At 42.3% G+C, this 13,769-nt stretch overlaps 1 protein-coding gene across 1 annotated transcript in view; it reads right to left on the minus strand.

The window, feature by feature from the left end:
* COLEC12 (collectin sub-family member 12) overlaps positions 1-4,856 on the minus strand; it is a 104,075-nt gene extending 99,219 nt beyond the window's left edge. The window contains exon 1 of the mRNA XM_010006921.1: positions 4,739-4,856. Within this exon, the coding sequence (XP_010005223.1) occupies positions 4,739-4,856 (118 nt within the window). The remainder of the gene's footprint in view (positions 1-4,738) is intronic.
* Between the last annotated feature and the right edge of the window lie 8,913 nt (positions 4,857-13,769).

Raw genomic sequence — 13,769 nt, forward strand, 5'->3', positions numbered from 1 at the left:
CACATCCCTGGGCTGGGAAGAGGCTGCAGGATGCGCGGAGCTCGCTCCGGAGCTGGACGAGGTGCCGCGAATAGTCCCGGTGGATTCCGCGGGACTGCCCGCGCTGAAGAATGTGTGTAAATGGTTGTGGGATTGGGGATATACAGGTCAGTCATCTTTTACTTCTCTAGTTCTGGATGTTGGCAGGGGCAGTGGATCATTTCCAGGCTCTCATTTCCATGAAAAAAAATTCATTTCACTGTGGTTTTCTGTGAGTTCACCTGTTTTTCGGCCACTGAAGACGTCAATAACTTCAGGATGGTTTGTGATCCAGCTTTGACTGTTACCACCAGTGCTGATGAAGCAGAGCCAGTGCAACATGCACCACGTTGTCCTGGGGGCCAAGTAGCGGTGACATCGGAGGGTGTTTACCATCGCAGAAAGGAAATGCACATGATTTTTCCATTGCAATTATTTGTGTCACAGTCTGTTGAATGTGAGGAGGCCCCTCCCCCCCCCCCCCAAATTTTTGTGCTTCGTGGTTTTTTCCCCGTGGGTCTACAGCTCCAATAAGGACCACAGGGTATTGGAAAGGTCGTGGTGCAGCAGCATCACAGCATTAGTTTAAGACCAGCTCAAAAAACACTGGAAACCTATCAGATGTGATCTTACCTGAGCAATGACTGGAGGGTTAAATCCACAAAAAGTAACCATTGTAGAGCAAAGTGTAACAGATTTAGAAGTCTGAATTGCTTCTGTTGCTCTGATTGCTTGAGCAGACATCTGCTTGAGTGCATTTCACTGACTCAGAGGCAGTACCTTTAGGTTGGGATCGCTGAAAATACTTGAATACCAACTGCAGTAGCCACTTGCTGCTTTGAAGCAGGGCTCAGATATCAAAGTGACTTGACTCAACTTTTGTTTTACACTCCGGTAGTTGACTAGATCTATTTTTGGTACAAAACCCTAAAATTTTAATACAGTCATCAGGTAATTATGGATGCCCTCCATTATTGTGTTGGGTTAGGACAACAGCTCTTGAAGTATTTATAAGATCAATTAGTGCTTGCTCAGTTGTATGATTTATTTTGGATCCCAAGTAAACCCACAATTATTGTTTGGAAGAATCAGTTTATCAAGCTAAAAATTATCTAGACTCTGATCCAAAGTCCATGAGGATGTTTCCGAGAAGAAGCCTTTCCATTAGTTGTTATAGACTGGATGAAACCAATAGCAAAGGTCCATTTCTCCAAAGAAAAAGTACTTCTCGTTGAAAACATAGCTCAGTAGGAAAGATTTTTTTTTTTTTTTTAAATAAAAATTAAAGAAGTACACAACTTCAAACCTGTGTCATCAGGGAGTATGCACGAAGCAGGACTGTGCAGGAATTTAGAAAATTCCTCAAAAGCAGTGACTGGTAACACTTTTCTAATTCTTCAGACAGTAACCTTAGTGAACTGAAGGACAGCAACCAAAAATTGCAGAGACTGATGAGTGAACTGCTGTGTCTGAGGAAAACATGTTCCTTACTAACTGAAAGAATCAATGAGTGTTTTGAATTCTTATAGAGTTTATGATCGATTCATTATGCCTGAGATCTACCTCCGTTCTTGTGACTTTAAAATATTTATTAATGTGTGGATGTAGTGGGACACTTCATATTTCTCAAGTATGCTTCTTTATTTCCTTTTAGTTGTGTAAGTTGTATTCCACATTGGATTTCTTACAAATACATTGTGTGTTTAAATGGATAAAGAGCTTCTACTAATACTATTAAAATCTAGTCTTAGTAAAGAAATTCAGGAAACTCACGAGCTGTTTCATATGTCAGGTATTTCCTCTAAACCCAAGCATTTTACGATTTGGTTTCTGAAGTAATTGTTCCTTTTTTCTTCCCACTGACCCGTCTCCATCCACCAGTGGAATGTATAGCCATCAGACACTGTCATCACCACCTGTCAGCCTTGGCATTAACAAAGGGGAAGGCAGATGATTGATGGCTCGTGGAGATGGAGTAGTTGAGCAAGCACACTTAATGAGCTGCATATCAGCAGGTTATTGATATTATGGAGCATATACTATATTCATCAAAACCAGTTTGATTAAACAGAGAATTCTAGATCCCCAAATCCCCCACCTCAACCACTGAGTGGTATAGCTTAGAAATACTGGCTTTAAAAATCAGTGAAGGCATGTCCCTTTCCATCTGTAAATGCATTCAGCTCTCCAGTCTCTCCTTCACTGTCTCTGTTTCTGTTGCCTGTATGAAGTGTGTGGTGACCAACCTCCTTTCCCCCTCTTAGCAGCCCTCCCTGGACCAAGGAGTGTGCATAAACAGGATGAGGGATGCCTTCTGGCCTGCAGACCACAAGAACATGCAAGTGAACATGGCTAACGTGGAAAACCGCAACAGTACTTACCGCAGAGGGTGCTTAAATGGAAATCTAGAGCTCTCAGTCAGTCTGTGGTTTGTGGTTTGATTTTGATCACAACTGCAAGTAACTCCACGTAGGTAAAGCAACGTCTCTCTATAAAAGCTGCCCTTAGAGGAGGGCCAGTCAAGGATCTTACTAGTGCAGTGACATCCTCCAGGCCAGGGTGCTTGACTTAGGGCACTGCTAGTTGCCTTAATTGCAATTGAGTTATCTATATAATCTCTGTTACTATTAAGCTTTTGTATACTTTCATCTAAGAATATCCAAGTAGAGTTAGAGACGTTAGAGCTCACATAACAACTATTAGCGAATATCTACATGCTTAAGAAATTCATTGTACATCCATGGGTAACCTCGACGTTTGACTGGTTTAGCTCACTTCCTACAGGAGCCCAGGGGGTGCTATTCTTTTATCTCCTACTTTCAAATGTTGTTTTGTGGACATTAGTCTGGTATTGTACATATACCTACGTTAAATAGTTGTGTGGAAGTAGGTCATTCAAATCTGGGTGCTGCACAGGAGCACCAGAGAATAATCCCGGCTTGGCAGCCTGAACAAAACTGGTTGTGGTGGCCAAGTCTGGATATTGTTCCGATGTTACCATCATTTCATCAGAAGACAACCCAGCCCTGAGAGCATGAACCTTACCAATGCATAGCCCCTCAAAGTAATTGGGTTATGACAAACAGCTCCCTGGATTTCCAGTTCTTGTTCGAAGAGCATTCTGAAAATGATGGTCTGAGCCAGTATGTCTAGAGGAGATCTGCCTTACATTTAGCCTGGGTTCCAACAACCCATCCTACCTGCAGGAGGTGGATTGTGGGGCACAGCCTCTTTTAGGGCTGCTGGTGTCCCACAGGCAGGCTACGGTGAAGGTATAGGGGGATGGAAGTGCAGTGGGCAATACTGACAGAGCATTTCTTCCAGCTAATCTGCTGGCAATATTTTTTTGGTATTGGCAGCGCAGGCCCCAAGGTTTGAACGATTTATTGTTCTGGGTTAAACCAGATCACTTTACCTGGGCTGCTGAGAGTTAGATGGTGGGATCGTCTTGTGGTTTGGGCATCTCTCCCTTTCTCTGTCAATGCCTTGTGAGTTCTGCCCAAAAGGACACTGGCACAAGGACACTGGGCATCCCCCAGAGACACAGCCTGTGGTCTGAAAAGTAATTAAGCTCAGTTCTCCCAAGTTTTGTCCCTACCTACTGTGCAGACACCCCAGCATACTTGTTTTCAGGTAACAAGAGCAGCTGCTCTTCAGCCCCTCTCAACTACCTGGACTTCAGGCAGATGCTGACCCTGAGCAACCAAATTAGGTGCTACATCCAGATTTTTCCTCTGATTTCTGCTTAGGTGCAAGGTCTCGATGAAGTCGGACCTCCCACACCTTAAACTTTATCTCCATCCCTTACTATCTTTGGATCAAGATATATTCCTACTAACTAGGTAAACTACAGAATGCACATGTATTTGGGGTGCAATACAGTACCTAATACAGAGTGCAGTAAGTAACTAGCATGGTCCAGTCCAGGACCTTCACCAGCTTGAACTTTTTATACACTCTCTTATATTTTACAAGTTTCATTTCAAGCTATAATGAAATTTGCCAAACACAATTACACTGGTTAAAACCACTGATCTTTCTCAGAAAAAGTTTCAAGCATATTTTCCTACTCATTTATTTTTAGGAAACTTTAGACTATGTTCTAGGGAAATCTAATTTCACAGAAATACTTCATTTGGGGAGATTTTTTTGTTATTCCAGAATATAAATTATGAGGCCTGATTTTCACCCAATAATAATAATATAACAACAGCTTACTACCACAATGTTCTGCCTGTCACAGGTGATCCCAAGTTGCAGCCAAATTCAGGCTCTGAGAAGGTCTAGAAGACCTGAACAAATCATCCTTGTTTAGAAGTGTTTATGTATTGGCATAAGATGGCTTGTTTGCTTGTTTATATGGAACTATTAGAATTTTATCATCAAATGCTGAAAGAGGTACCCAAGTGAATGCTTTGCAGTTGCTGTGCCATAATGTGCTTTTAAGCTCTTACCAACTATGTGTGTGTAGCTGATATTTTTTTCCTTGCAACATTTTTCACTTGAATATCAAGGAATTTCATTTATAATGGTTTACTCTCACTTTTGCTCTGCAAAATAAGTTCAAACTTGACAGTCATCCAAAAGAAAAAGAGTAAAATTAATCTCCCTGTGTGCACTTTAGGATAAATGTGCAGACTTTGCTGAAGTGATCTAAAACCAGAGGTAACGTGCACAGTTCCTGTTCACTTTGCACTTCACAATGGACCATTACCCTCACCTGGCTCTTTCCCACAGCCTGACCTACAAATTTTGGTGAGCATCACTTCTCTCTTCTCAACCACAAACTTGGCTACTTGTTGAGTCTTAAAGTGATGCTGGAGGAAGCCTTGGTCCATGCCCAAGGGAGCAGGTATGTGTGTGTGCCATTCTCTTTTGATTGCTTTATTGCCTGAGCCCAGACAAAATGAGAAGGGCACTAATTAAATTTTAAAAACTCTGAAAAAAAGTACTGGATGCGTCATTGAGGAGAACTGCATGTAACATGGGAACCATATGTTGAAGATCATTTGTCTGAAGCAAGTACCATTGGGGTTCGATACAAAACGTGTATTTGAAAAGTAGGAGTTGAGTATTATAACATATTTTAATGATAAATCTTTTTTCTCCAAAACAATTTCATATTCTTGTTAATGACCATTTTGGACCTGTACCTAGAGTGAAGACGTTATCCTTGGATCTGGGTAATGAGTTTGTAAATGATCCTGAACAAATGGTGAAGTTATTTACTAATAATTTTGTTAAATACACAGATGAGCCTTTTCTTAATCTCAGTAATTAGTATCATAATTTGAAAGTATTTTGTTATCTAGACTTGTCTCTGACAAGTGAGGCTGGTGTTTGTTTTTCCTTTCCTAGTTTTTGATTAACTGGGAAACTGAAGGAGATCCTGAAAGCAAAAAAACACCTGGCTATTTTTTCAGGATGCCAGAGTTACTCAGAGATACGGACGTGTTCTAGATATGGTTTGGATGTTGATCATGCAAAGGTCTATGCATCCATTCTTCATTCAATTGCTGTGACCTTTTTCTTCTAGCAACTGCATTTCTTGGAAGGAAAACACAAGAAAGCTCTAGAATATGCTGGACAGTCACACAGCCCTACATTTAAAGAAAAGCAAGATGCTGGAATGCAATTAAAAGTACAGCTATTATAATTAACTGCAGATGATATTTAGGGACCACCATCTCATATTTTTGATAGTTTATGAAACACATAATTGTGGGGTTTGTTCATACTTTGAATAAAGAGTGGTTATTTCCGGTTCAGAAAGTTTGGGAAGTTTTATTCTGGCAATTTATAGGCCAATTTCCTTGCACAGTATTTTGTCAAAATCACCTAAAACAATTGTAGCTGTTATGTCTGCTGAATATTTAAACCAGTGAAATATTTTCCTTTGGTGGTCCAGAATTTCACATGATGAAAAGTAATTCCATTACTGCTAGAGTGCTTAAATGTTGAAGACAGCAAAACCAAGACCAAATAATTAGAGCCAAATTCTATTAGGATGTTTGCAGAAGCGGATTTTTATACATTAATAATAACATTTTGTTTGTTCAGTATGTGTTTCTTTCAACACACACAGTAAAATAACACTGATTTCCTCAGAAACTGTTTCCTGTTGCCTGAGGTCTAACTGTGTCAGCTTTTCAGCTGGAGCATATCGAAGTGATACTGGACAGGGTTTGGTTGATGTTGATGGAAGGAGGTGAAGATCTTACCATGTTTTGAGACTGTCCAAATGCCAATGATGTTCAGCTTCCAGTTATGTTCAGTGGAAGCCAGCCAGCAGGAACCCAGAGTTGGGCTCAGTCAGCCCAGAGGAGCATCCTGCAACTGTCTTTACATGCCACACATTTCATCTCCAGTTCAGGGACAGCTGGGCATGTTCTGCATGCTCCTCTCTGTCCATGTGACTTCTCCCAGATGTGAGGTGATGCACAGAGGTGTCTCCATAAGGCCACCTGGCACCAGAGGGAGTGGAAGCTGGTGTAATCTACTTAAAGACAATGACTGGTCTTGGTTCAGGTGTGTCTACTCCCCAGATTTGCTGGTTATGGCAGTATAGATCCACGTGGCAAGTCCAGATGCATTGTATATGGTCTTCCTGACTTTTTGCCTTGCAGTGCAGACCTAAGAGTCAGAGACAAAGTGAGTATGGCTTATATGCTGCTTGGCCACAGGAGAGGAGCACAGCAAGGAAAGCAAATAAAAAGGCAGTGAATTCTCCCTGCATTAAGTTCACATTATTGCAGTGTATTTTGGCTCTTCAGCCTGAGAGTTACACCCACAAGGACTCCCTGATGCTTCAACAAGTGGGTGTAAGTAGGTCCAGGGGAATATTAAACTGCAGCTCTTCAGCTAGGAATTTGGCCCAAAAAGAACAGAAAAAAAACCCTTTGAAAATCAAGGAAGTATTACAATTGTAAAGTATTTTGCTCACTATGCAGAATACATTTGTAATTTATGTTAATTACTGTTTATGGAGAATGTTGAACCTTTGAAGTTTTACTTATTGGAGCATAATGACAATAACAGATAGCCACTCTAATAAGTTTTTTTGGTCATATTTACCAGGTTTACACTGGTCTTGATTTTTAGAGTAAACAAACTTCAAAAGGAACAAATGAACCAAAAGATAGGTACTAATAAATAGTACCTTGTATATTACTTCTGAGATCATATTAGTTGTTTTTGATACAGCATTTTGGTCTCCTTTCAGGTAGATTACAGGGCATTAGATACTCACTGAAAATAGTAATGAAAGCTTTGGAGAGAGACCATGTCGTCTTCATTTTGTCAGACTTCATAAATACCACACAGGAGTAATTGTTGTCAAAGAACATTACTGAGGTGGCGAAATAGAGCAACTCCTAAGCTAGGAAATGCCAGGAGAAAGATTTCCCATGGGATCTTAACTTACCAGGATATGTTTGAGTTTATTTACAAGGCATATTTATTCCTACTGATAAAAAAGTATTGGTATGGATGTTAGTTTATAATAGTGTATTATTTTTTTTTCTCCAGTAGCTCCATGTATTCAGTTCAGAGATAGACTGAGCTAATTTAGTGAGCACCCATTCAATATTTTATCTTCTATTCATTTTTCCTCTAGGTGCCATTCACTGCAACATTCACACTCTATTCTGAAGATAAAATTATTGATTTCCTCTATGTCTGTCATCAGGGTAGCATTTATGTATTTAATAAATGTTAATTAAATTATGCAAGCAATAAGGGGTATTATTGCCTCCGTTTTGTAGGACTGATCCACAGTAAGATTAAATTTAAAAGTTGTCCTAAAGTGGATCACTCAAAGTGCTGTGATTTTTCAGGACAGCCAGTGTTACAGTCTATGTCTACAATGTCCACCCAAGGGCATCTTCCACTTTCCACTCTTCAAGCCTGACTGAAAGTCATAGCCACAGCCCTGCAAGACTCAGCTACCCACGATGGCACCCCTGCCCTTCCTCTCCCTGCTTTCCACGTGTATGAAACCTGCAAAGAGCAACCCTGGCATACTCTGAGCCAAATGCTGTGTGTGGATGACTGAGAGGCCAGGACATGAGATGTGCTGCTGAAGCACAAACCCTGCCATTCAACTACATGCACAGTATTTCACATGCTTGAAGGCCAGATCCCATTGACTTCCACAGCAGGAGTGAGTACAAATGATACCATAGGGTTCCTGTCAGGACTGTTGAGAAAAAACGTGGGTAGTGATAAACTAGGATGAGCTGGATGTTGATGAGTTGCTGGGGTGGGTTGAGCCCAGCCAGCAGCAGCTCAGCCCCCAGTCAGTTGCTTGCCCAGTCTGCCCCCAGAGAGATGGGGGGGGAGAGTTGCTTGGGCAAAAGTGAGAAAAACTCATGGCTTGAGATGAAGGCAATTTAATAAGCGAAGGGATAAAACCCCACAACAAACAAAAAACCCCAACTGTTGCAAAGGCAATCACTCATCACCACCCACCAGCAGACCAATGCCCAGACAGTCTCCAAGGAGCAGCTACTTTGGAAAAAAATAACTTCTGTTTTATTGCTGAGTATGATGTTATATGGTGTGAAATATCTCCCTGGTTGGCTTCGGTCAGCTGTCCCCTCCCAAGCTCTTGCCTGCTCCCAGCCTACTCACTGGGGCAGAGTAGTGAGAAACAGAGAAGGCCTTCATGCTCTGCAAGCACTGCTCAGCAACAGCAAAAGCATTGGTGTGTTATCATCACTGTTTTGGTCACAAGTCTAATATACAGCACCACACAGGCCGCTGTGAAGAAGATGAACCCCACCTCAACCAGACCCAGTGCAGCTGCTCACATTGCATAGGCACTGCCTGGAAGAGTGAGGGTCTCATTCTCTAGCACTGAAGCCACCAGCTTTGAAAATGAGTATTTCTGTTTTTCCCCTGTCTCTTCTCTGACCTTTACAATAAGTGAAGCAGAATTCTGAAAGACTTGAAAGTTTTCTTTACTGTACAAATCTGTGGTTGACATCTTGCTTTTAGGCTCTGCAGATTTCCATTGGGAAAGAGAAAAGGCTATTCCAGGCACAAAGATCCACCAAATTTCAGGACTATGCTCCAAAGCCTGGGAAATGAGAGTTTTTAAAAGAAACTGTCTAGGAGGTTTTGACATAGACAACAATATATACATTTTCCCCTAGGTCCTTTCTTGGAAATGACTGAAATTTTTCCAAAAAAATTATCGAAAGAAGTCCAAACAAAATCAGCCAGAGGCATCCAGCCAGCAGGAGAAATTACAGTTAGAATGACTGAACTTTGGCAAAGATATAAGGTCCTTATAATGGAAAGTATTGGATAACTTCAGTGAAAGGCCAAAACTGGTTGAGGGATGAAGAAGGAATGACCATGGTGGCCAGTGATTTTAATCTTCCATGTATCATGCAACCCTGTAAAGGGAAGATATAACTGAACATGTGTCTGGAGATACCTAAAAAAGGAACACAAGGGAGCATGCTGATTTGGACCTTCCTCTTGTCATTCCAAGCTATTAAGTCTTCCAAGAACCCTACAAAGCTTTTTGCCCTGACAGAAAAGTCAGTTTTCTCAACTTAACAAGTGAGAAATGAGATACGTGCACCCATATCTCTCTGAGAACCACATAAAATTGCCTACAAGCCTATCTGAGCAATGAGATACAGCCTTCAGCTGGTTCTTCCAAGCTTAGCATTAGCCACTCAGACCTCCCTAGGCAGAACGTAGACCATCCTTTTCCACACTTGGCAGACAACTGCACAGTGTGCAGCTGGCTTGCAGTCTTGTGTAAAGGATATTCCATGCATTTCAGTTTAAAGTTCAGCAAACAAGTGCTGTTAATAGCCCATTTCCATGCAGGTGCTACAGTGGAGTAGTGGGATTGAAAAAACTCCCTTGTGATCTGGCCACAACACATCTGCTGCTAACAGAGCAGGGAGGCCGCCAGTTCTCTTACCTCCCAGAGAAGCAAAAGCACAGAGACCAAGAGAAAAGCTCCATGTTACTCACTGGCTCTGTTGTTACTGCAGGGACAGTTGGGATGGAGAGGGAAGGATTCTGCTAGATATTTATAAAATAAAATTTCGAAGTGTAGAGTTTCCATGCTGTAATTTGTAGTACTGTTTTATTGGCAGAAAGAGAGCAGGTATGCTTGGTGACAGCAATTTTTGGTCAAAACCTGCCCAAATCAACATGAACTTCAGAAGTATATGAACACATGCTCATTCAAACTCTTCCTGAAACTCTTTCTTATGAACTGGAGATCTCTGGGGTTTCTTGGGCAATGGAGAGCCACGAGAGCAGGAAGGATGTGAAGTACAGAGCAGCAGTAGACACAGTGTTCAGCCCATGTGTCATATGCAATGCAATCAAGAAACATTTCACAGGAGAAGGAAGACAAGACAATGCACCAGAGGCACCACCTAACCACTATTCATAAGGGCTGTTTACAGGTTTCAGTATGGAGGGGTTTGGCTCCTTTGTTACAGTATAATTTTCTGAGTTTTGGAGGTTTACTAGTTTTGCATACATTAGACTTTAAAAAGCATACTTTAAAATTGGTAACAGGCCACTGGTCCACTCGTAATGGTCTTGTTTTCCCCTTGAGATACTTGCCTGTGTAGTAAAGTTCAATTTTTCTGTTTATTAAATGGATGTTGTCAAAGTACTTGCACAGAAACAAATATCCAAATGTATGCAGACATCTTTTAGTAATGTACCTGAGAACAAAAAAAAACCTTGGACTGCAAAATTATAACACAGTCATATATACTGGAGAGGACCTCAGGGGATATCTGTTCCAGCCTCCAGTACCAAGTGGGATCACCTGTGAGATTAGACCATGTTGCTCAGTGCTTTGCCTAGTCTCCTCTTGAAAACTTCCAATGACAGAGACTGCACTGCCTCCATGGGCAACCTGTGCCCCTGCTGGGATGTACTCAGGCTGAAAAAGTTTCTCCTTATATCCTGTCTGAACCTCTCTTGTTTCAACTCATGCTCTCATCCTCCTACAATGGACCACTGTGAAGAACCCACCTTCATCTTCTCTTAACCTCCCCAGAGGAGTCTGCTTTCACCTGCTAATTTGAAGCTCTATCCCTGGAAGTGTTCAAGGCCAGGTTGGATGGGGCTCTGAGCAACCTGATCTAGTGGGAGGTGTCCCTGCCAATGCAAGAGGGTTCGATCTGGATGATCTTTAAGGTCCCTTCCAACTCTAGCTGTTCTATGATTCTATGAATCTGCCAGGGTGCACTGCTGGCCCTGTCTCTCTCATTGTCCTCCACAGCCACTGTGGCCTTTCCTGCAGAGCTGTTTCCCAGGCATCCAGTCCCCAGCCTGTCCCTTTGCAGCAGGCTAGTCTATCCCAAGGGCGGAAAATTGTACTTGTTCTTGAGTTTCAAAATATTTCTGTTGGCCCATTCTCCCAGCACTGCTCCCAAACACAGTGACTACACTCCCCAGTTTGGTTTCATCTGCAGACATAATGAAAGTGCACCCCATCACCTTCTTCAGGTCAGTAATAAAGGTATAAAATAGGATAGATCACACTTGTAACCAGCCTGCAGACAAGGCAGAGCGGGGTGGGAAACATTAACTACTACCCTTTGTGCCTGATGATCAATCCAGTTCTTCTTCCAGGGTGCTGAGCCATCTCATATAAACTGTAGTAGCACCTAGAAAGGTTGGACAATAATCCTTGAGGTCCCTTCCAATCTGGCATTCGATGATTCTGTGATTCTTCTATCTTGTACTCCACCCATCTTGACCATCTTGAATACAAATATACCGTGTGTTCAAGGCCAGGTTGGATGGGGCTCTGAGCAACCTGATCTAGTGGGAGGTGTCCCTGCCAATGCAAGAGGGTTCGATCTGGATGATCTTTAAGGTCCCTTCCAACTCTAGCTGTTCTATGATTCTATGAATCTGCCAGGGTGCACTGCTGGCCCTGTCTCTCTCATTGTCCTCCACAGCCACTGTGGCCTTTCCTGCAGAGCTGTTTCCCAGGCATCCAGTCCCCAGCCTGTCTCTTCGCAGCAGGCTAGTCTATCCCAAGGGTGGAAAATTGTACTTGTTCTTGAGTTTCAAAATATTTCTGTTGGCCCATTCTCCCAGCACTGCTCCCAAACACAGTGACTACACTCCCCAGTTTGGTTTCATCTGCAGACATAATGAAAGTGCACCCCATCACCTTCTTCAGGTCAGTAATAAAGGTATAAAATAGGATAGATCACACTTGTAACCAGCCTGCAGACAAGGCAGAGCGGGGTGGGAAACATTAACTACTACCCTTTGTGCCTGATGATCAATCCAGTTCTTCTTCCAGGGTGCTGAGCCATCTCATATAAACTGTAGTAGCACCTAGAAAGGTTGGACAATAATCCTTGAGGTCCCTTCCAATCTGGCATTCGATGATTCTGTGATTCTTCTATCTTGTACTCCACCCATCTTGACCATCTTGAATACAAATATACCGTAGGAGTCTCCATCAAAAGCATTCCTAAAATTGAGGTAAGTAACATCCACTGCTACTCCCACATCCTCATGTCCAGTCATTTCATCACAAGGCACTGAGGTTGGTCAGTCATGATTTGCCCTTGATTCTTAGTCAACCCATTCTCCTTCATCTGCCCAAAGGTCACTAACACTTGCTCAAGGATTTCCCGGGGGACTGAAATGAGGCTTACTGGCCTATGGTTTTCCAAACTGTCCTTCCTTCCCTTTTTGAAGACTGGTGCAACAGTTGTCTCTCCCCAGCCATTGGAAAACTCACCCAAAGTCCATTACCTTTCAGAAATCATAAAGACGATCTGCATTATGTTATTACAATTACATAAACTAGATCTTTTGGGACCACCCTTGAACAAACCCTATCTAGTTCCATAGACTTGTATAGTTTCCTGATAAACCACTGACTCAATTCTTTGACTTTTATTTGCGTTTCTCTTCTCCCTGACCACTGCTGCTAAGCACAAAGGCCTGAAAGACCTTGTTGGTGAAAACCAAGGCAAAGAAATCATTGCTCAGCCTTGCATCTGCTGACACTGCTACATTCAGCAGTGGGTGCAGCTTGGAGACTACAAAGGCCTCCTGAGAGTGGTCTTCTCTCCCCTGAACTTGCCAGACAGCTCCTAAGAAGAACCTGCTGAGGACATCCCCAGGTATGCACATTAGGGGTGAGGGGTTTGTGGCAATACAGCAAGGATGCTTCAAGGCAGTTTGCTTTGGCCATCTCATAGAAGCAATAGTACATTAGTAGTAAAAGCAGAACATCTGAGTGAATCTGCTACAGAGCCACACACTTTCTGTTTACCCCTACAAGCCTCCCTCAACCCAGGTGGTGAACTTAACTTCATATTATTGTCTTATTTTACATATTGATGGTATTTGTGTTTGCAGTTAAAGAAAGCTGAAACTTGTAGGGCTTTTTCACGACCTTTTGTCCCAAATGCTGCTTCTTTCACAGAACTGAAACACAGAATGAAAAACTTTGCTGGTGTTGAATGTAGTCCCTTGGTCCCACAGGAAAAGGGAGGGAAAGGTTCTGAGTCATTCAGCAATAACCACAGGGAAGTATAGCCCCATCCACATTCATTTCCAGAGAGGAATTTGAGGTTTGGATGGTGTAGAAGAGGAATTATTGAGGGGAAAGGATTTCCCAGGCCCTGCTGGTAGAAGGACCTCCAAAGTGCAAATGGATTTCATAATTTCTATAATACTTCTATCTTTCTAACTTTATGAGTGTGAGCTGTCTGCTCTTCTCTGCC

Source organism: Chaetura pelagica, unplaced genomic scaffold (assembly GCF_000747805.2).
Source record: "Chaetura pelagica isolate M959 unplaced genomic scaffold, ChaPel_1.0 scaffold109, whole genome shotgun sequence".
Lineage (NCBI taxonomy): Eukaryota > Metazoa > Chordata > Aves > Apodiformes > Apodidae > Chaetura > Chaetura pelagica.